Source organism: Acartia tonsa, chromosome 4, assembly GCF_053477335.1.
Source record: "Acartia tonsa isolate MP-2025a chromosome 4, ASM5347733v1, whole genome shotgun sequence".
NCBI classification, from domain to species: domain Eukaryota; kingdom Metazoa; phylum Arthropoda; class Copepoda; order Calanoida; family Acartiidae; genus Acartia; species Acartia tonsa.
In genome coordinates this window covers 47,936,015-47,951,940 of record NC_137263.1, presented here as the reverse complement: position 1 = coordinate 47,951,940, position 15,926 = coordinate 47,936,015, and the positions used below count along the sequence as shown (strand labels likewise).

Here is a 15,926-nt window from a genome sequence, read left to right as displayed (position 1 = left end):
ATGGTTTTAGGCTATTTTGTTTTTAGATTTATGCAAGAGGGTGGTTTTAGGCTATTTTGTTTTTAGATTTATGCAAGAGGATGATTTTATGTTATTTTTCTGCTCTTGTCTACACCATGAATGACAGAGCCCCTAGATGCTAGGTTTTTATTATAACGTGAAAAAAGATGGATTCTGCTAAAGAATGCTTAGGCACATTAGATCGATGCTTTTGGTGTATTTTTGAAACTTAAGGGTAAAATTGAGGGTAGACCGCAAGGCTAGATCTCTGTTGGGCACAACAAAACCAAGCCATTTTTTTATTTAGGTAAGAGCTACTGACGCGCCAACCTCTTCCTTCTTTGCCAACTCCAAGCGACTCCGCCCCTCATTTCTGTCAGCGAGTCTTTCAATTCCATCTTCAAGGTCGTCGTTTACCCAGGTAACCATTCGTACATTGTTGTTTTAGGTTAGTGGGAATATACTTGAGGCTATACCATGGTATTACTTTTACTAAGAGGATTGAACTAACTCCTTGTAAAAAATATTAAAAATAATGCTAATATGCGCTAAAACCTCTTTATGTTCTTTATACTTTATTAGGGTCATTCTCCATCCTATAAAAGCTGTCCTTGGGCTAGTAGCAATTAGGTTTGATTGTTGATATAGCACCTGTCTATCTAAGGACAATCAGGCGTATCTTAGCCGTTTTATATAAGTTTTTGCCTAACATTTTTAAAGGCGAAGCTTTTCTATAATTAGGGTCGGTCCGTCCGTACGTAACGGATAGCTTTTTTCGTAAATTTAGGCAAGTTAGAATTGTACTATTGATTTTAAACTTTGCATTGAGATTCCTGTAGTAGTTAGGTACGGTTTAGAAAGCGTAGCAATTCTATAATCATTACCAGAATGTCCGTACGTCCATTTTAAACATGTTGATTTTTTTTTACTTTTTTAACAACTAATTTTTATGTGATCTAATAATCCGATTGATCTGATTTTTGGTATACTGATTCCTGGGACAACAAAGTACAATTTTATAAGCGAAGCAACTCTATAATAAAGTCCTAAAGTCCACAAGAAACGGTTAGGCGTTTCCATTTTAAAAGTAACTTTTTCTTAAATTATTTATTTTGTTATTTAAGAAAAGCACTACTGTTAATACCAATACCATTGATAACAACAGTGGAGGGGGAAGATCAACTTTGTTCTCAAAGAGAAATAGATTTAGACCTACAGCCACTGAATCTCAGTCATCAACAATTACGACAACTACAACCACAACCACCACAACAACTACAACAACAGAATCCACGGTAATTTATATCTATGACCTTTAGGGGGCTTTATGTCGCTTTGTTTCTAGGCCTTTCCACGCACCTTGAAACATACACCGCGTCCCATAATTTAGTTATGACGCGGTGTTTGGCCGAGATTCGAAAAAAGGTTTTTTAATGTACTTTTTCACTTGCGTGATTTTCTTGGCTGCTAATAAAGATAAATGCGCGAAAACGCGTATTACATGAGCAGATATTAGTCTGTCAGAAATCTCCCCCTTAATTAAAAAAAAAATATTATAACACACCTCATAAAATGTCAAGGTTGAGAAAGAAACGCCTACAGGTTCATTTTTCGCGAATTCTTTGCGTAGCAGACCCGCCTTTACTCCACCAAGTTTATCAAGTTTACCATCCCCTGCATCGTCAACAGACTTGGCTTCTGAACAGGTAAGGAACAGTCACACTTTTATCAGAGAGGGAGGGGACATTGGCCTGCTTGCTATACTAGTCCCCAATGTCTTATGGTAACGTTTTCTTATTTTTTGGCTGAACAACCTTGTGAACTTTTAAATTTTGATTAGTTGAGTGTCCAAAGTTTAACTACAAATTGTAATCTACAGATGTGGTAATTTTGTGTATAAATTTTGGGGATGTACAATGTACATCAATTTATCAGCCATTGACTTATCCCTTTAGATCCCTACATTTGTAGTAAGGCTACTAGAAAATTAAGTAATATTGCTTGTATATCTTTAAAAGTCCGTCAGGAAATGGTCAGCTCAGCTCACTTAATAATTTTAATTTTATTCTGTTTTATTCACGAAACCTTTTATTAACGTAAAAGCCTACACCAAATATTTCTTTCATATAAAAGTGTATTGTTTGCAGTGGCGTGCACTGCAATTTGTCAGGGGGTGAAAGACAATTAGGGAGTATAGAAGGGAAAGACGGACCTTCCCAATTTAATTTTTAAGAGGGTTTTTAACACCCTGCCCTCAACATCCCCCTACCGCAGGCCATGATTGTCTGCTTTGCGATTTCTAAGACTTATAAGAAAATTAACTCAGATCTTGATTGATTTCAGCCAAGTGAAGGTCCAAAATACCGAAGTAGACTATTTGGTTCATCTCTTGGATATGGTAGATCTGAACCTACTACCACTACAACAACTACTTCAACAACAACAACTGAAACAACCGCAACAACAACTACTCTATCCTCAACAACAACCTCTACTCCTATACCTACAACAACACCTTCCATTACAAGGATTTATAAGTCAACAGAATCTCCAGATATTGAGAAAGAAGAACTTGCTAGTACTGTTTCTGAATCAATTGCTAAGAAAGGATCTGGTTTGTTGTTCATAAAGAAAATAAGGTAAATTTTTGGTGTAAAACAATAATTTTTTCGAGTATTCGTCAAAAAAATTTTCACTGATTCTGGACAGGTTTTTATCTAATGCGCTAAAACCATTTTAGATGTTGACACCGAGGTTCTGAATTTTTTTACTTTTTTTTACTTTTTTAATAAAAACTGAAATATTTTTTGATGTTCTTACAATGCACATATCATTTTTGGAAAGTAAATACTTTCTTGAAGCCAATCTTAACGAGGAAGGTATTTTTGGAAAGGGGAAAATGTGCAGAAAACACCTATGTAAATTAGAAAATCCGCAGAAATCATTTTCAAAAGTTATTTGCAAACATTTGCAATGTTAATTTGCAAAATTAATTTCATGCCTTAACTGACATATTTTGAAATAAATGTTCTTATGAAAGTTTTTATCTATGAGTTTAGGACATGTTCAAGACATACATTTTATTTTCAGTGTTAGTTTTTTCGCCCTACGTGTGAAAAAAGGCATTTCTCACATTTTATGATAGAAAATTGCATATAAACACAAAAATAATTTTTTTCTGTAGTAAACATAATAATTGGTATAAAATCTATCATTTTAAATGCAAAATTCAGATACTGAATCCTTTTTAGAGCGAATATATTGCAAAAAGTTACCAGGGCATTTTAGCAAAGTATGAATATTTAAAGAAATAAATACTTTTTATTTTTAATATACATATTATATAAATGAATAAAAAGAGAGAGAAAAAAAAATATAAAACAAGGTATATGTTTTTTTCACTCTGTATCGAAACGCAATCCTAGCCGTTCTCGATATCTTAATCTCAAGCCCTCCGAATGACCAACATGTGAAGTTTACAAATGTGTATTTATTACCATGAAAACAGTGAATCTAAAACAAAAATATAAAAATTAATTACATAATATTAATGGTTTATTATTTTTGTAGATCGAGGTTGCGTGATTTCAATTTAATTAAAAATATAAAATTTCTAAAAAACTTTAAATTGGCACGAAACATATTAAATAGCATCAGAAATTGATAATTTTGGATTCAAATGATCAATAAAATTAAGGAAAATATTCGTATGTCAAAAGTTAGCAGTTAAATGGTCTATTTATTGAAAAATTAATGTTTTAAAATTTCTTCATAAATCATACCATTTTACACTTAATTTCAAGAATTGAAGATAAATTCTTACCACATTATGATGTCAAACTAAGCAGAAGGCTTATTTGAGATATTCCACACATCAGAGCACATGTATATTAAAGCAATACATTATTTTTATTCACTTAGCTCCTCATGTGGGACTAATCAAAGAAAAAGTGCGCGTTTCTTTTGTCCGTTTACAAGCCACGCGCCGCGCGGAGATAGTTAGGAATGCCGCGTAACACACTCATTCTCTAGGAAATTTGGTGTAAGGAAACAGGGATTAATGGGTTCGAACTTGCCAGGGAATACAAAAAATACATACCGAAACACACCCGTCTATTCACTGGGAATCGAACACAATACCTCATCTTTGCAATATGCGTGCAGACAGTGTCCACAAAATCACAATCTCACAACACATAAACCACAAGAGTTTAAAATGTTATGGCCATAAGGCCTAAAATTAATTATGGTAACTCGCGAATACCACAATAACTCAAACCGAGTCCACTACCACATAAGGATAGGAATAAGGAATGGGAAAAGCATTCAACATACATGAATTGCACATTTACCACTCACACATCTCATTATATCATGGCCTCATAATCTCAATAAAATTAGAATTACAGACCATGTAATTGCGAATACATGAATTAATAATCAATAGTACCTAAACTTCAATTAGGCACCTACATAATAAAATAGGTAAATGATTTTTATACTAAAAATCGCATCGATAATTAAATAATCAACTCAAACTTTTTTCATCAAAAGAAAGAAAGATTAAATAATGACATTTTTTCTACTAAATCTTTTTGCTAGAAAAGAAAAGTAAAATTTCATAAAAAACTTCTCAATAATTAGCATTTTCCAGCGGAAAAATACTCGGGCTTACATCTAAACATTTTTAAGATAAGATAGGTAAGATCCTTAAATCTAACATGTTTTAATAAAATAGATACTTAAATCTAAATAAATATGACCATAAAAATCATCAAACATCGGAAAATTAAAATTTCATAATTTTAAATCTTCGTGAATCAAAATTGCGTAAAATAAAATTGCAATTGAAATATGCAAATTAAATTACCAAAATAAAACAAAAGCTCAATATAAGAAAAGAACTTTAAAATGCTGAATCTGCAATTTCTCTTTAGGTACATCAGTTCAAAGGAAAATAGTAATAATTTTAATATGCATGTTATATTAAATTATTTATGTGATTATAATAAATCATAAAGAAATATTTAAATGATGTAAAACTCTCATTTTGTTAATTTCTTATCATATCAAATTTCAATCCAACAAGGATAAAAATGTTTATATCTGTGCAGGTACCTAGGAAATTTTCCGCGAAAAAATCCCTTGTCCCGAAAAGACTTAAATCATTGAAAAAACTTGCGTAAACGTATAAAAAACTTAAGTTTGCGTTTCAAATGAAAAAAATCTTGCATCGATCTGAAAGTTTAAACGAAATTGTATCAAAATTTGCGTTACTTATAAATCTTAAGAAATGGTTAATTTCTTTTTACAAAAAATAAATACCTTGAAGCAGTATTTAAATATATACGATAAAAATGAAGGTAGAGTTAATTTAAAATATGCATAGTTTATCTTAAATTAATTCTGTGGCATTCAGATAAAATAATAATCAATATTTTAATAATACCATACATCGCGTTCGTTATTATAAATGCTTAAACATGAACGAAAAATATATATACCTAGGAAAATAATTGCTATAAAATACTTTCTCAAGGTTTAAAATTGTCCGAAATCGCTAGATGCGTATATTACTACGAATCTCTGCTCTCGGAATGAAAAAAATCTTTACGCGTGGATTAATGGAATCCCAGCTTCCGGAGTGAACAAAAAAAAACCTTGTACATGAATTGTTAAGAATCTCTGCCTCCGGAATGAAAGAAAATCTTTGATTTGCTTACAAATTTAAACAAATATCTTGATTTTTTGCGATAATCTTTTAAAATAATAACGAGGAATATCTTAAACATTATCATAATAATATTACATGTTGTGTTCTTTACTTTAATGCATTATTTCATATGAGAATCTGAGAAATAACATTTTTTAAGTAAACGTGAACCATAAAAAAAACTAGAAAAATAATTTGTAAAAATCTATTTTTCTCAATTTAAAATCTGCAAAAATCATTTCACGAACTTTTGCTTTTCAAAATCATACTTAAAGAAACAAAATCTTTTTAGAATCTGCTTTAAAAGTCTAAACAGTTTTGTAGAATTTTTGTGCTTAGGTATGAACAATAAAATTAGTTGAATAATGAATACTTATTCTTTACAGAACCCATTTGGTTCCCTTCACAAGCCTAATATATAACTTGTGATATATTTTTTTTTCTTTAAAGATCATTGTCACATAAATAGTTTATGTTGTGGATTAGATATGTGTGGTTTGAAAAATTTCAATGACTTTCTGGCGGCAACACCCGCCATATTTCCAACCGCCATTTGCAGGCCTCTTACCCTGCGTCGGGCGGCCAGCTTGGCAGCAACCAAGTCGATTCTTGATTCATAACACCACCAGGGCACGTAATAAAAGTGTGGCTGTCATAAAACTTAGAATCATCTACTAGCTTTTGTCCGGCCGGAACCGAAACTCCCGTCGGCTCTTGTCCGGCCGAGACCGAATTTCTTATCGGCTCTTGCCCAGCTGGAACCGAAACTCCCGTCGGCTCTTGTCCAGCTGGAACCAAAACTCTGATCGGCTCTTGTCCAGCCGGAACCGAAACTCCCGTCGGCTCTTGTCCGGCTGGAACCAAATCATTCAGCGGCTCAACACCCGCCGTAACAAAGTTATCAACGACTACAGTATCGTTACCAATATCATCAGGAATAACTGCAGCACAACTAACATCATTATCAATAATAACCACGGCAACACCCGCCGTAGCCAGGTTGTCAACGGCTGCGGCACTAGCAGAACCAAAAGGTTCATCAGCCGCGTTAAAAGCAGAACCAACAGGTTCAATAATAGCATCACAAGCAGCACCAACAGTCGGCTGCGGCTGAACATCTGAGCAGACAACATACCTACTCTTTGCTAAGCCATTAGCACTAACAGCAAAATATCCAGATCCAAACAGGCTGGAGTAAAGCATGGTTTCTCCTACTGAACGTTCAGAGTAGGGAAACATCGATGGGTGCAGGTGCCCTACGAGCAAATCAACCTGCCCATCAACCAAAGTAAAATCTTCAGGTTTCATATCAAACAAAACAGCTGCCTCCATAGGATTTATGGAGCAGATCGCCTCTTTTGGACCAATGAGAGGCACTACCACAGGTTCTAATATGTGATAATTCTTGTGTCGATCAATTAAACATAGCTTGACCGTCGGGAGACGTTTAACTTCACCGTCAGCTAGAGAAATTCTTGCTGAACGTCCAGTAAAAGGTAACTGAAGTTTATTAACAAGCGACTGGGTTACCATTGTGGTAGTTAAACCAGTGTCCCACATAGCGTTCACTGGGACCTTCTGGCGATTAATGTCAACGACGTCTAATTGTTGTAACATTAACATTAGGTTCGCCTCAGGGGAAGTATGTACTTCATAGACGGCAGCAGCCATATCAACACTCTCATGCAAAAGGTTGTTATGGGCCTGACCACAATTGTCCACTTTGCAGCCGCCTATTACATCTGCCTTCGGGCAATCCACAGATTTATGCCCTTTTTGCAAACAAATCCAACAGCATCCAGCACTCTCCACAATACTCTTCCTGTCTGACACTGACAGGTCATGAAATCTTGGGCACTTGTAAAGTAAGTGCATGTCATCACAGCCATTAACAAAACATGACTGCTTCATCTTAGATTTACCAGGTTTACCTACGGCGGTAGCGGCTGTCGCAGGGTTACCTTTCTTCTTAGAGGGGGTGTCCATATCAGTCGAACACCTCATTAAAATGGCGCCACGCTGTTCTTCAATAATCTTTAACAGCTTTGGGACGTTTGGACATCCATCGAGCCCAATGATAAATTGAGCTTATCTTGAAAATCACGTGGCAACTTCTTGGATAACATCTCAAGAAGTATCACAGTCAACCACTGGCTAGTGGTAACTTCATCATCTTCATCATCTTTAGTCAGCTGCTCCAGCTGGCTAACTGCTCCGCCAAACTCTGCTAACACAGTCACAATCTGGTTGGAGTCCGACGGTTTAGACTTCTTCTCCCATTGGTTGAAAAGGCAGAGCATCTGACGTGTTTTGGACTTAAAACGTGCGTCAAGGTAGGCCCACTGAGATTCATGCGATTGAATCTGAATTAACTGGAGTCTAAGCTCTTTATTTTTACAGACCTTTTCACTGCTCAACAATAACTGTAAATACGACGGGTCTTGTCCTATAGTAAGCTTTTTAAAAGTGTCTTTAAAACTTACATAGGAAGCTTCCAGGCCGTCGAAAGATGGAAGAAGACGTTCGTCGACACGATTCATATATCCTGGCGTGAACATAGAACCGGCGACGAACTGTGGTGTGCCAAACAGTGACACAAATGGCGATGCTGTCGAGGCACCCGCCGTCGTCGTGGGTGGCTTCACAGGTTCAAGCTTAACCTCAGCCAGACGTTTCATCAAAGCAGACAAAGTGTTTATAATTGCATCAGGCAAGGGAAAGTATGGCCCTTTAATAACTTTCACAATCTTCAAACATCGATCATAAAGTTCAGCCTGATGGTTAGGCAAATTATCACCAACAACATCAACAACACTTTGAATGTCACTAAGCTCTTCTATAGCATCAAGAGCGTCTTTCAAGGCACTATAGTCTTTTTGTACAGTAACTATATCAGAATAAATGTCACTAAACTCATCAAGCTCTTGGATTCTCAAACCAAGCTTGCTAAAACCGACCATGATGCTGTCAAATGTCTCGAACTTGTCATGGACAAGGATTGATTCCTTAGTGAGATGTCTAACATTAAGTTCTGAAGTATCACTGACCAACTTCATCACTCTATTTAGCTCACTGGTTAGGGCATCAACGGCTGGACGCAGCCGCTTACTCAAATGTTCACCTTTATTCTTTTTAGGACCCATAATTGTCACTAAAGTTAACTGTACTGATTATGACTATAATAATAATGTGTGGTAAGGTATCACAACCAACACATTCACAAAACTTCACAGAATGTTCTTAGCTGCATCTGTTCTGTCTTGTTTTCATTGTATCGAAACGCAATCCTAGCCGTTCTCGATATCTTAATCTCAAGCCCTCCGAATGACCAACATGTGAAGTTTACAAATGTGTATTTATTACCATGAAAACAGTGAATCTAAAACAAAAATATAAAAATTAATTACATAATATTAATGGTTTATTATTTTTGTAGATCGAGGTTGCGTGATTTCAATTTAATTAAAAATATAAAATTTCTAAAAAACTTTAAATTGGCACGAAACATATTAAATAGCATCAGAAATTGATAATTTTGGATTCAAATGATCAATAAAATTAAGGAAAATATTCGTATGTCAAAAGTTAGCAGTTAAATGGTCTATTTATTGAAAAATTAATGTTTTAAAATTTCTTCATAAATCATACCATTTTACACTTAATTTCAAGAATTGAAGATAAATTCTTACCACATTATGATGTCAAACTAAGCAGAAGGCTTATTTGAGATATTCCACACATCAGAGCACATGTATATTAAAGCAATACATTATTTTTATTCACTTAGCTCCTCATGTGGGACTAATCAAAGAAAAAGTGCGCGTTTCTTTTGTCCGTTTACAAGCCACGCGCCGCGCGGAGATAGTTAGGAATGCCGCGTAACACACTCATTCTCTAGGAAATTTGGTGTAAGGAAACAGGGATTAATGGGTTCGAACTTGCCAGGGAATACAAAAAATACATACCGAAACACACTCTATCATTGAATAAAATGCACTTTTAGGTTTGATTATAAGCAACGCATCACATAAAAACTCATTTTTTACAGTTATTAAACAAAATCAATGCAATTCTACAATCAAGGTAGTTTTATAAAGCAGTAATCCTTTTTGTAGCTATATTTTTTGCCAAATTTATTCTTTATTTTTATAAATAAACTTAATTAAAATCTAATGATTTGAGATTTCGTAATAAAGAACTTCATATTTTTACTGTTTAGACATATAAATTTCAAAGAAAAAGATTAAATCCTTTAAGTTTGAATAAAACTTTATTCATTTACATAATAAAAACGTTAAAATCATTAAAGAATCTAAAAAAAGAAAAAAATAAGTAATTTTTATAAATGTTTTTGTGTCGTCTTTATAAACTCTTTCCGCTTTTATTATTAGACTGATAGAATTTAAAATTATAAATAACACTTGTTGGGCCTATCCTATTATATAAACTTAGTAAGATATTTTAAGTATGGGTTTAAGCTATTTTATGTTCCCTTCTTAACCCTTCAGAAAACAGAGCCCCTATAGATAAATAAATTGAAATTATTTTAACCTAAACAGTCGGACCCCTTCCAAAGCTTAACCCTTAACAGTTGGGCCTCTTGCCGCACCTTTATCGACCAGGGGGAGGGGGGGGGGGCGTTCAATGCCTCCCCCCCCCCCTATTATCTCACTTCCTATTAGAGCTAAAAGGCTTAAAATTTTTGTGCATGCCCTCTGTTTGATAATGAATTTCCGACTATAAGTGAGTGAAAGTCAATTTTCGCTTCCTTCGCCCTTTTATTTAATAACCTTTGTTTGTAGGTCCTTTATTACTAAAAAAATTTTTTATTAGAGATTTTTTATTTTGGGGGGGGGGGTATTTACCCCCCAAAATTGTTTGGGGGGGTAAATACCCCCTCCTAAATGGTTGGGGGTGCCTACGGCACCCACAGGGTAGGGGTAAATTTTGAATGGAAGGGGTAAAATGAAAAAAATTTTGGGGGGGTAATTGCCCCATTACCCCCCCCCCCCTTGGACGCCTATGCCCAGACTTATTTATAAAACTGAAATAGCCTAAAACTATTTCAGGGCATATATGAAGGTTTACTACAAAAAGCTTACTACTTTATATAATAGGATATAAATGGTTAAATACATACATACATTATTATATGGAAACATAGATATGTTAATAAAGATACAGATATTTTTATATATGTATCAAAAGAAGAGACAGACTTTTGGTTATAAATAAAACTTTAAATAATTACTTTGTCTAATAAAGATTCATTAATGTTAAATTTTTGTTTGTTTACTTTTTTAGTGCAATAAAGGCAAATCTTCTTTTTGTTTTCCTCATGACTGCTCATTTTTGTCTACAAGAATTTGCAGTCAAAGTTTCAAAAAAGCAAAATGATATTAAAGAAACAAAAGTTTGTATTTTGTAATTTTTAATGTTCCAACATATGTAACTGTAAGGTGTCTTATTTGCCAAGCACAACAGTTTGTTGCTACCTCTCTTATTTTTATAATTTTATCAAATTTACAGGGTGACCACCAAACACAGTGTTTTTGATATCTAGCCATATAACCGAATTAAATGTTAAAAAAGATCTATTTGCATAAATTCTGTGTTATGACTGAACTAACCCATTAGTGCCGAGCGCCACTTTTATGGGCCGATCGAGCTGAAAATCTCAGGGAAGCTTTTTAATGGTAAAAACGGAATTCCAATTATTTTGTTTTGCTCTAGTGGCGTGCACAGGAAAGTTGCAAAAATACCCGGGTCGGCCTGGCCATAAATACCAACCAGGCATTATGACCCGTTTTGGGCGGTTTCCTCGGGCATTAAAACCCGGTTTTGTAGTAAAAACCCTGTTTTTTTGACCAAAAATCGAAAAATGTAATTTTTGAACGCCCAAAGTGAGATGAACACTTTTTAGAACTTTGATACGATCCGTAATTGAAAACTACACAACCTCATGTAATCTATAGAGCTACAAGTAATATACGAAGCGATTTATTTCAAATTTAGTGTTTTGGCTATAGGTGCCGCCGTTTTCGGGTATAAAAACCCGTTGCTCGAAGTTTTAAAAGACACACACTACAAAAAAAGAACATATAAAATTTGGGTGTTACATATCAGAAAACAAGCATAAAACTATTGGGTGACACCTATAGAGATTACTAGGGTTATTAGGGTGGCTCAAACCCTTACTAATGACGTAAACTGTTATTTTTATTGGTTGAAAAGTTAAAACCGGGTAATAAAAACCGAAACCGAGCCGGGTTTTAAAACTGTCGGGTATTTATGGCCAAGCCGAACCGGGTCATAATAGGGCGTAAAAAAACGATAACAAAATCATATAAAAAATAATAATTTGAATAAAACAAATTCACAAATAGATGTACTTGTCAATAAACATTAGATTTCACGAAAAAAATCAGCAACTTTACTATAAAAACAAAAAAATAAGAAGGGGTATTTTGAATTTTCATGATTTTCAAATTTTGTTGAGCTATACCGGCAAACGGAAGTAAGCTAAACTGCCTGCTCCAGGGGGAAATGAAAGCCAGGGTAGTAGAGGGGGGATTCATACTGAGAATGATGCAATTATGAAGCCGGAAACCGGTTTTTTTTTCCATTTTTCGGAACCGGGTTTTAATGCCTGGTTCGGCACTAATGGGCTAATATGGTATTGAAGAAATTGGAATCCAGGTTCTCTAATTTAGGTTAATTTTACATTGAGCAATCTAGTAAATTGTTTTTTTTTGGCATATTTAGAGCTAAAAATGTAAATCAATAAATAAGAGGGGGGGGAGTTTGTACACTTATAGGAAATGAAATTCAGTATAAAAGTTTGGGAGGGGCGTGTGGGCTTGTTTTTATAGTTATCAATCTAATTTTTGTAAAATCTCTTGTATGACTGGATGTACACATAAGACTTTGAAAATTGAATTTTGGTAATTTCCTTCTAGGGGTTTGTGGAGCAAAAGACCCCCAAAACACTGAAAACATGAGTTGTGAACTTATTTTTTTTAATGATTTCAACCTGATTTTTATAAAGAAAACTTTTTTGATATATCTGAACTAAGGAACCATTACACATTCCATTTTGGGATTTTCCTTCTGGGGGCTTTTGGATCATAAAACCCCACAAAACACTAAAATTATGTGTTTTGAGCTTATTTTTAAAGATATAAACCTGATTTTTTTAAAGAAAACTTTTTTAATATAATTAAACTAAGGAACTATAACACATTTCATTTTGGGACTTTCCTTCTAGGGGCTGGCAGAGCAAAAGACCACCCAAAACATTAAAAATATGAGTTCTGAGCTTATTTTTAAAGATATCAACCTGATATCCAAAAAGATTTCTTTACAAAAAATCAGGTTGATATCTTTAAAAATAAGCTCAAAACTCATAATTTTAGTGGGTCTTTTTGTTTTGGTGGGTCTTTTGATCCACAAGCCCCTAGAAGGAAAGTCCCAAAATGAAATCTTATGTGTACATCCAGTCATATAAGAGATTTTACAAAAAGAATTAGATTGATAACTATATTAACAAGCCCACATGTCCCTCCCAAACTTTCATACTGAATTTAATTTCCTATAAGTGTACAAACTCCCCCCCCCCCCCTTAATTATAATTTTTGTTTCCAAGTGAAATAAAACAGCCCATAGATAGTTCAGTTGTTTTGATTGATTAAAACAGAATCTGTCCTTTTCCCAATTTCCCCACTAATAAGACAATCAATTTTTTGGAAAAATGCAAATCATTTAGATAAATAGATTTGAATTTTTCATAAATATTGTACTCTAGTATAGAAAAAAATTAGGTCTTTGATCATCTATCAAAACTAGTTAAAAATTAACTCTTTACAATATATCAATGAATTAACATAAACATGTTGAATAGCTATTACCAATTTAAACACATAAAATTCGGCTGCAGAGGGAAAAATATGTAAAATGTAAAAATAAATGTATTATGCAATACCATTTATTTTTATTATATATACAAATACAGGGTGTTTTTTTTAATAGGACAAAAGTATTGCTTACTATAACCCACTTGCCATTGACAGAAAATAATAATCTATATCTTAATTTCTTTATTGGGTTGGGGCAGTTTGTATGAGAAAAAAATATTAAGCGATTTTCAACAAATTTTGCTTTAAAAACCGGTTTTTCAAAGTAGCTATTTTTGGATGATTTTTTGATCATGACCAATTTAAAGTGTGGGCAAAAATGCATGCATTTTTAAAAATCAAATTGCATGGCGTGTGTTAATAGTAAAAAATGTTATGCATACCATTAGAATTGTCATAAACTCTAGTTTTTGGAAATATATGTATCATATTCTTGCTATTTGTAGTATAGAAGCTACGTTTGAAAATCTGAGAAAGTTTTGAAAAAGTTGCTGAGGAAAAAGTAACTTTAAAGAAAAATGCTTTTTTAAAATGAAATTGCATGTTTTCTTTTTCATTTCAATACTTTTTATAAAACTTATATAAAGATGTTTCCAAGAAATTTTCTTCATGCTGAAAGCACTTTTTTCACTTGTTCTAAAAGGCATTTTTAGAATAGTGTACAATGCAAAAACACCCTTACACAAAGAAATCCTATAAAACATAGTAGTAGATCAAAAGTTTACATAAACAGAAATCAAACACTTTTTATTTTATTAAAATAGGTTAAAAAATAAAAAAAGTTACAGCTAAAAAACTTTTATTAAACATTTAACAATTGGGGAGGGAAATTGGTAATAAGAAAATGCATTCAGTAAAATTTGAAAAGTAGTTTTTTATATGTAAAAGAAATGTTTTTTAATGCAATAAAAAATGCTTTTTTGATAGTCAATCTGTAGAGTTTATGATGATTCTAACGATATGCATAACATTTTTCTGCTATTAACACAAGCCGCGCAATTTGAATTTTAAAAATATATGCATTTTTGCACACTCTTTAAATTGGCCATGATCCAAAAATCTTCCAAAAATAGGTACTTTGGAAAAATTGGTTTTTATGACATAATTTGTTGAAAATCGCCAAGTATTATTTTGTTATACAAATTGCCCCAACCCAATAAAGAAATTAAGATATATATTATTATTTTCTGTCAATGGCAAGTGGTTTATATCAAACCATTAGTGACGAACCGGGTATTAAAACCCGGTTTCACCCGGTTCAAGAAAATGTTAAAAAAAAAACGGTTTCCAGTCTTCAAATTGCATCATTCTCAGTATGAATCCCCCCTCTACTACCCTGGTTTTCATTTCCCCCCAGAGCCTGCAGTTTTGCTTACTTCCGTTTGCCGGTATAGCTCAACAAAATTTGAAAACCACGAAAATTTTGGTCAATTCAAAATACCCCTTCTAACTTTTTTGTTTTTATAGTAAAGTTGCTGATTTTTTTCGTGAAATCTAATGTTTATTGACAAGTACATCTATTTGTGAATTTGTTTTATTCAAATTATTATTTTTTATATGATTTTTTTATTGTTTTTTTATGCCTTATTATGACCCGGTTCGGCATGGCCATAAATGCCCGACAGTTTTAAAACCCTGCTCGGTTTTGGTTTTATTACCCGGTTTTAACTTTTCAACCATTAAATATTTTTTTATGATTTATTATTCTTGAGCCACCCTAATCAGTATACCCTAGTAATCTCTATATGTGTCCTCCAATATTTTTATGCTCGTTTTCTGATATGTATTACCCAATTTTTATATGTTCTTTTTTTGTAGTGTGTGTGTTTTAAAACTTCAAGAAACGGGTTTTTTAAACCAAAAACGGCAGCACCTATAGCCGAAACACTAAATTGGATATAAATCGCTTCGTATATTCGTATATATTTTAGCTCTATAGATTACATGAGGTTGTGTAGTTTTCAATTACGGATCATATCAAAGTTCTAAAAAGTGTTCATCTCACTTTGGGCGTTCAAAAATTACATTTTTAATTTTTTAGCCGATTTTTTTGCAACTTTCCTGTGCACGCCACTAGAGCAAAACAAAAAAATATGTTTTCCGTTTTTACCATTATAAAGCTTCCCTGAGATTTTCAGCTCGATCGGCCCATAAAAGTGGCGCTCGGCACTAATGGGTTAAGCAATACTTTTGTCCTATTAAAAAAAAACACCCTGTATGATATAAGATAAGATTATTTATCAAAACAGATATTTTTATGGTGCAAGCTAACTGTTTTTCGTTTTTTTAAAAGAATTTAG

The 15,926-nt window shown here is 33.3% G+C and overlaps 2 protein-coding genes across 4 annotated transcripts in view; both read left to right on the top strand.

Moving 5' to 3' along the window:
- Positions 1-15,926, top strand: part of LOC145317520 (cofilin/actin-depolymerizing factor homolog) — a 90,749-nt gene that overhangs the window by 56,854 nt on the left and 17,969 nt on the right. The gene's annotated exons all lie outside the window — the stretch shown is intronic.
- The window catches only part of LOC145317509 (uncharacterized), a 32,527-nt gene that overhangs the window by 2,611 nt on the left and 13,990 nt on the right, over positions 1-15,926 (top strand). For all 3 annotated transcript variants that reach the window (XM_080158617.1, XM_080158619.1, XM_080158618.1), the window contains exons 4-7: positions 308-421; positions 1,125-1,295; positions 1,581-1,706; positions 2,344-2,639. In XM_080158617.1, the coding sequence (XP_080014743.1) occupies positions 308-421; positions 1,125-1,295; positions 1,581-1,706; positions 2,344-2,639 (707 nt within the window). The remainder of the gene's footprint in view (positions 1-307; positions 422-1,124; positions 1,296-1,580; positions 1,707-2,343; positions 2,640-15,926) is intronic.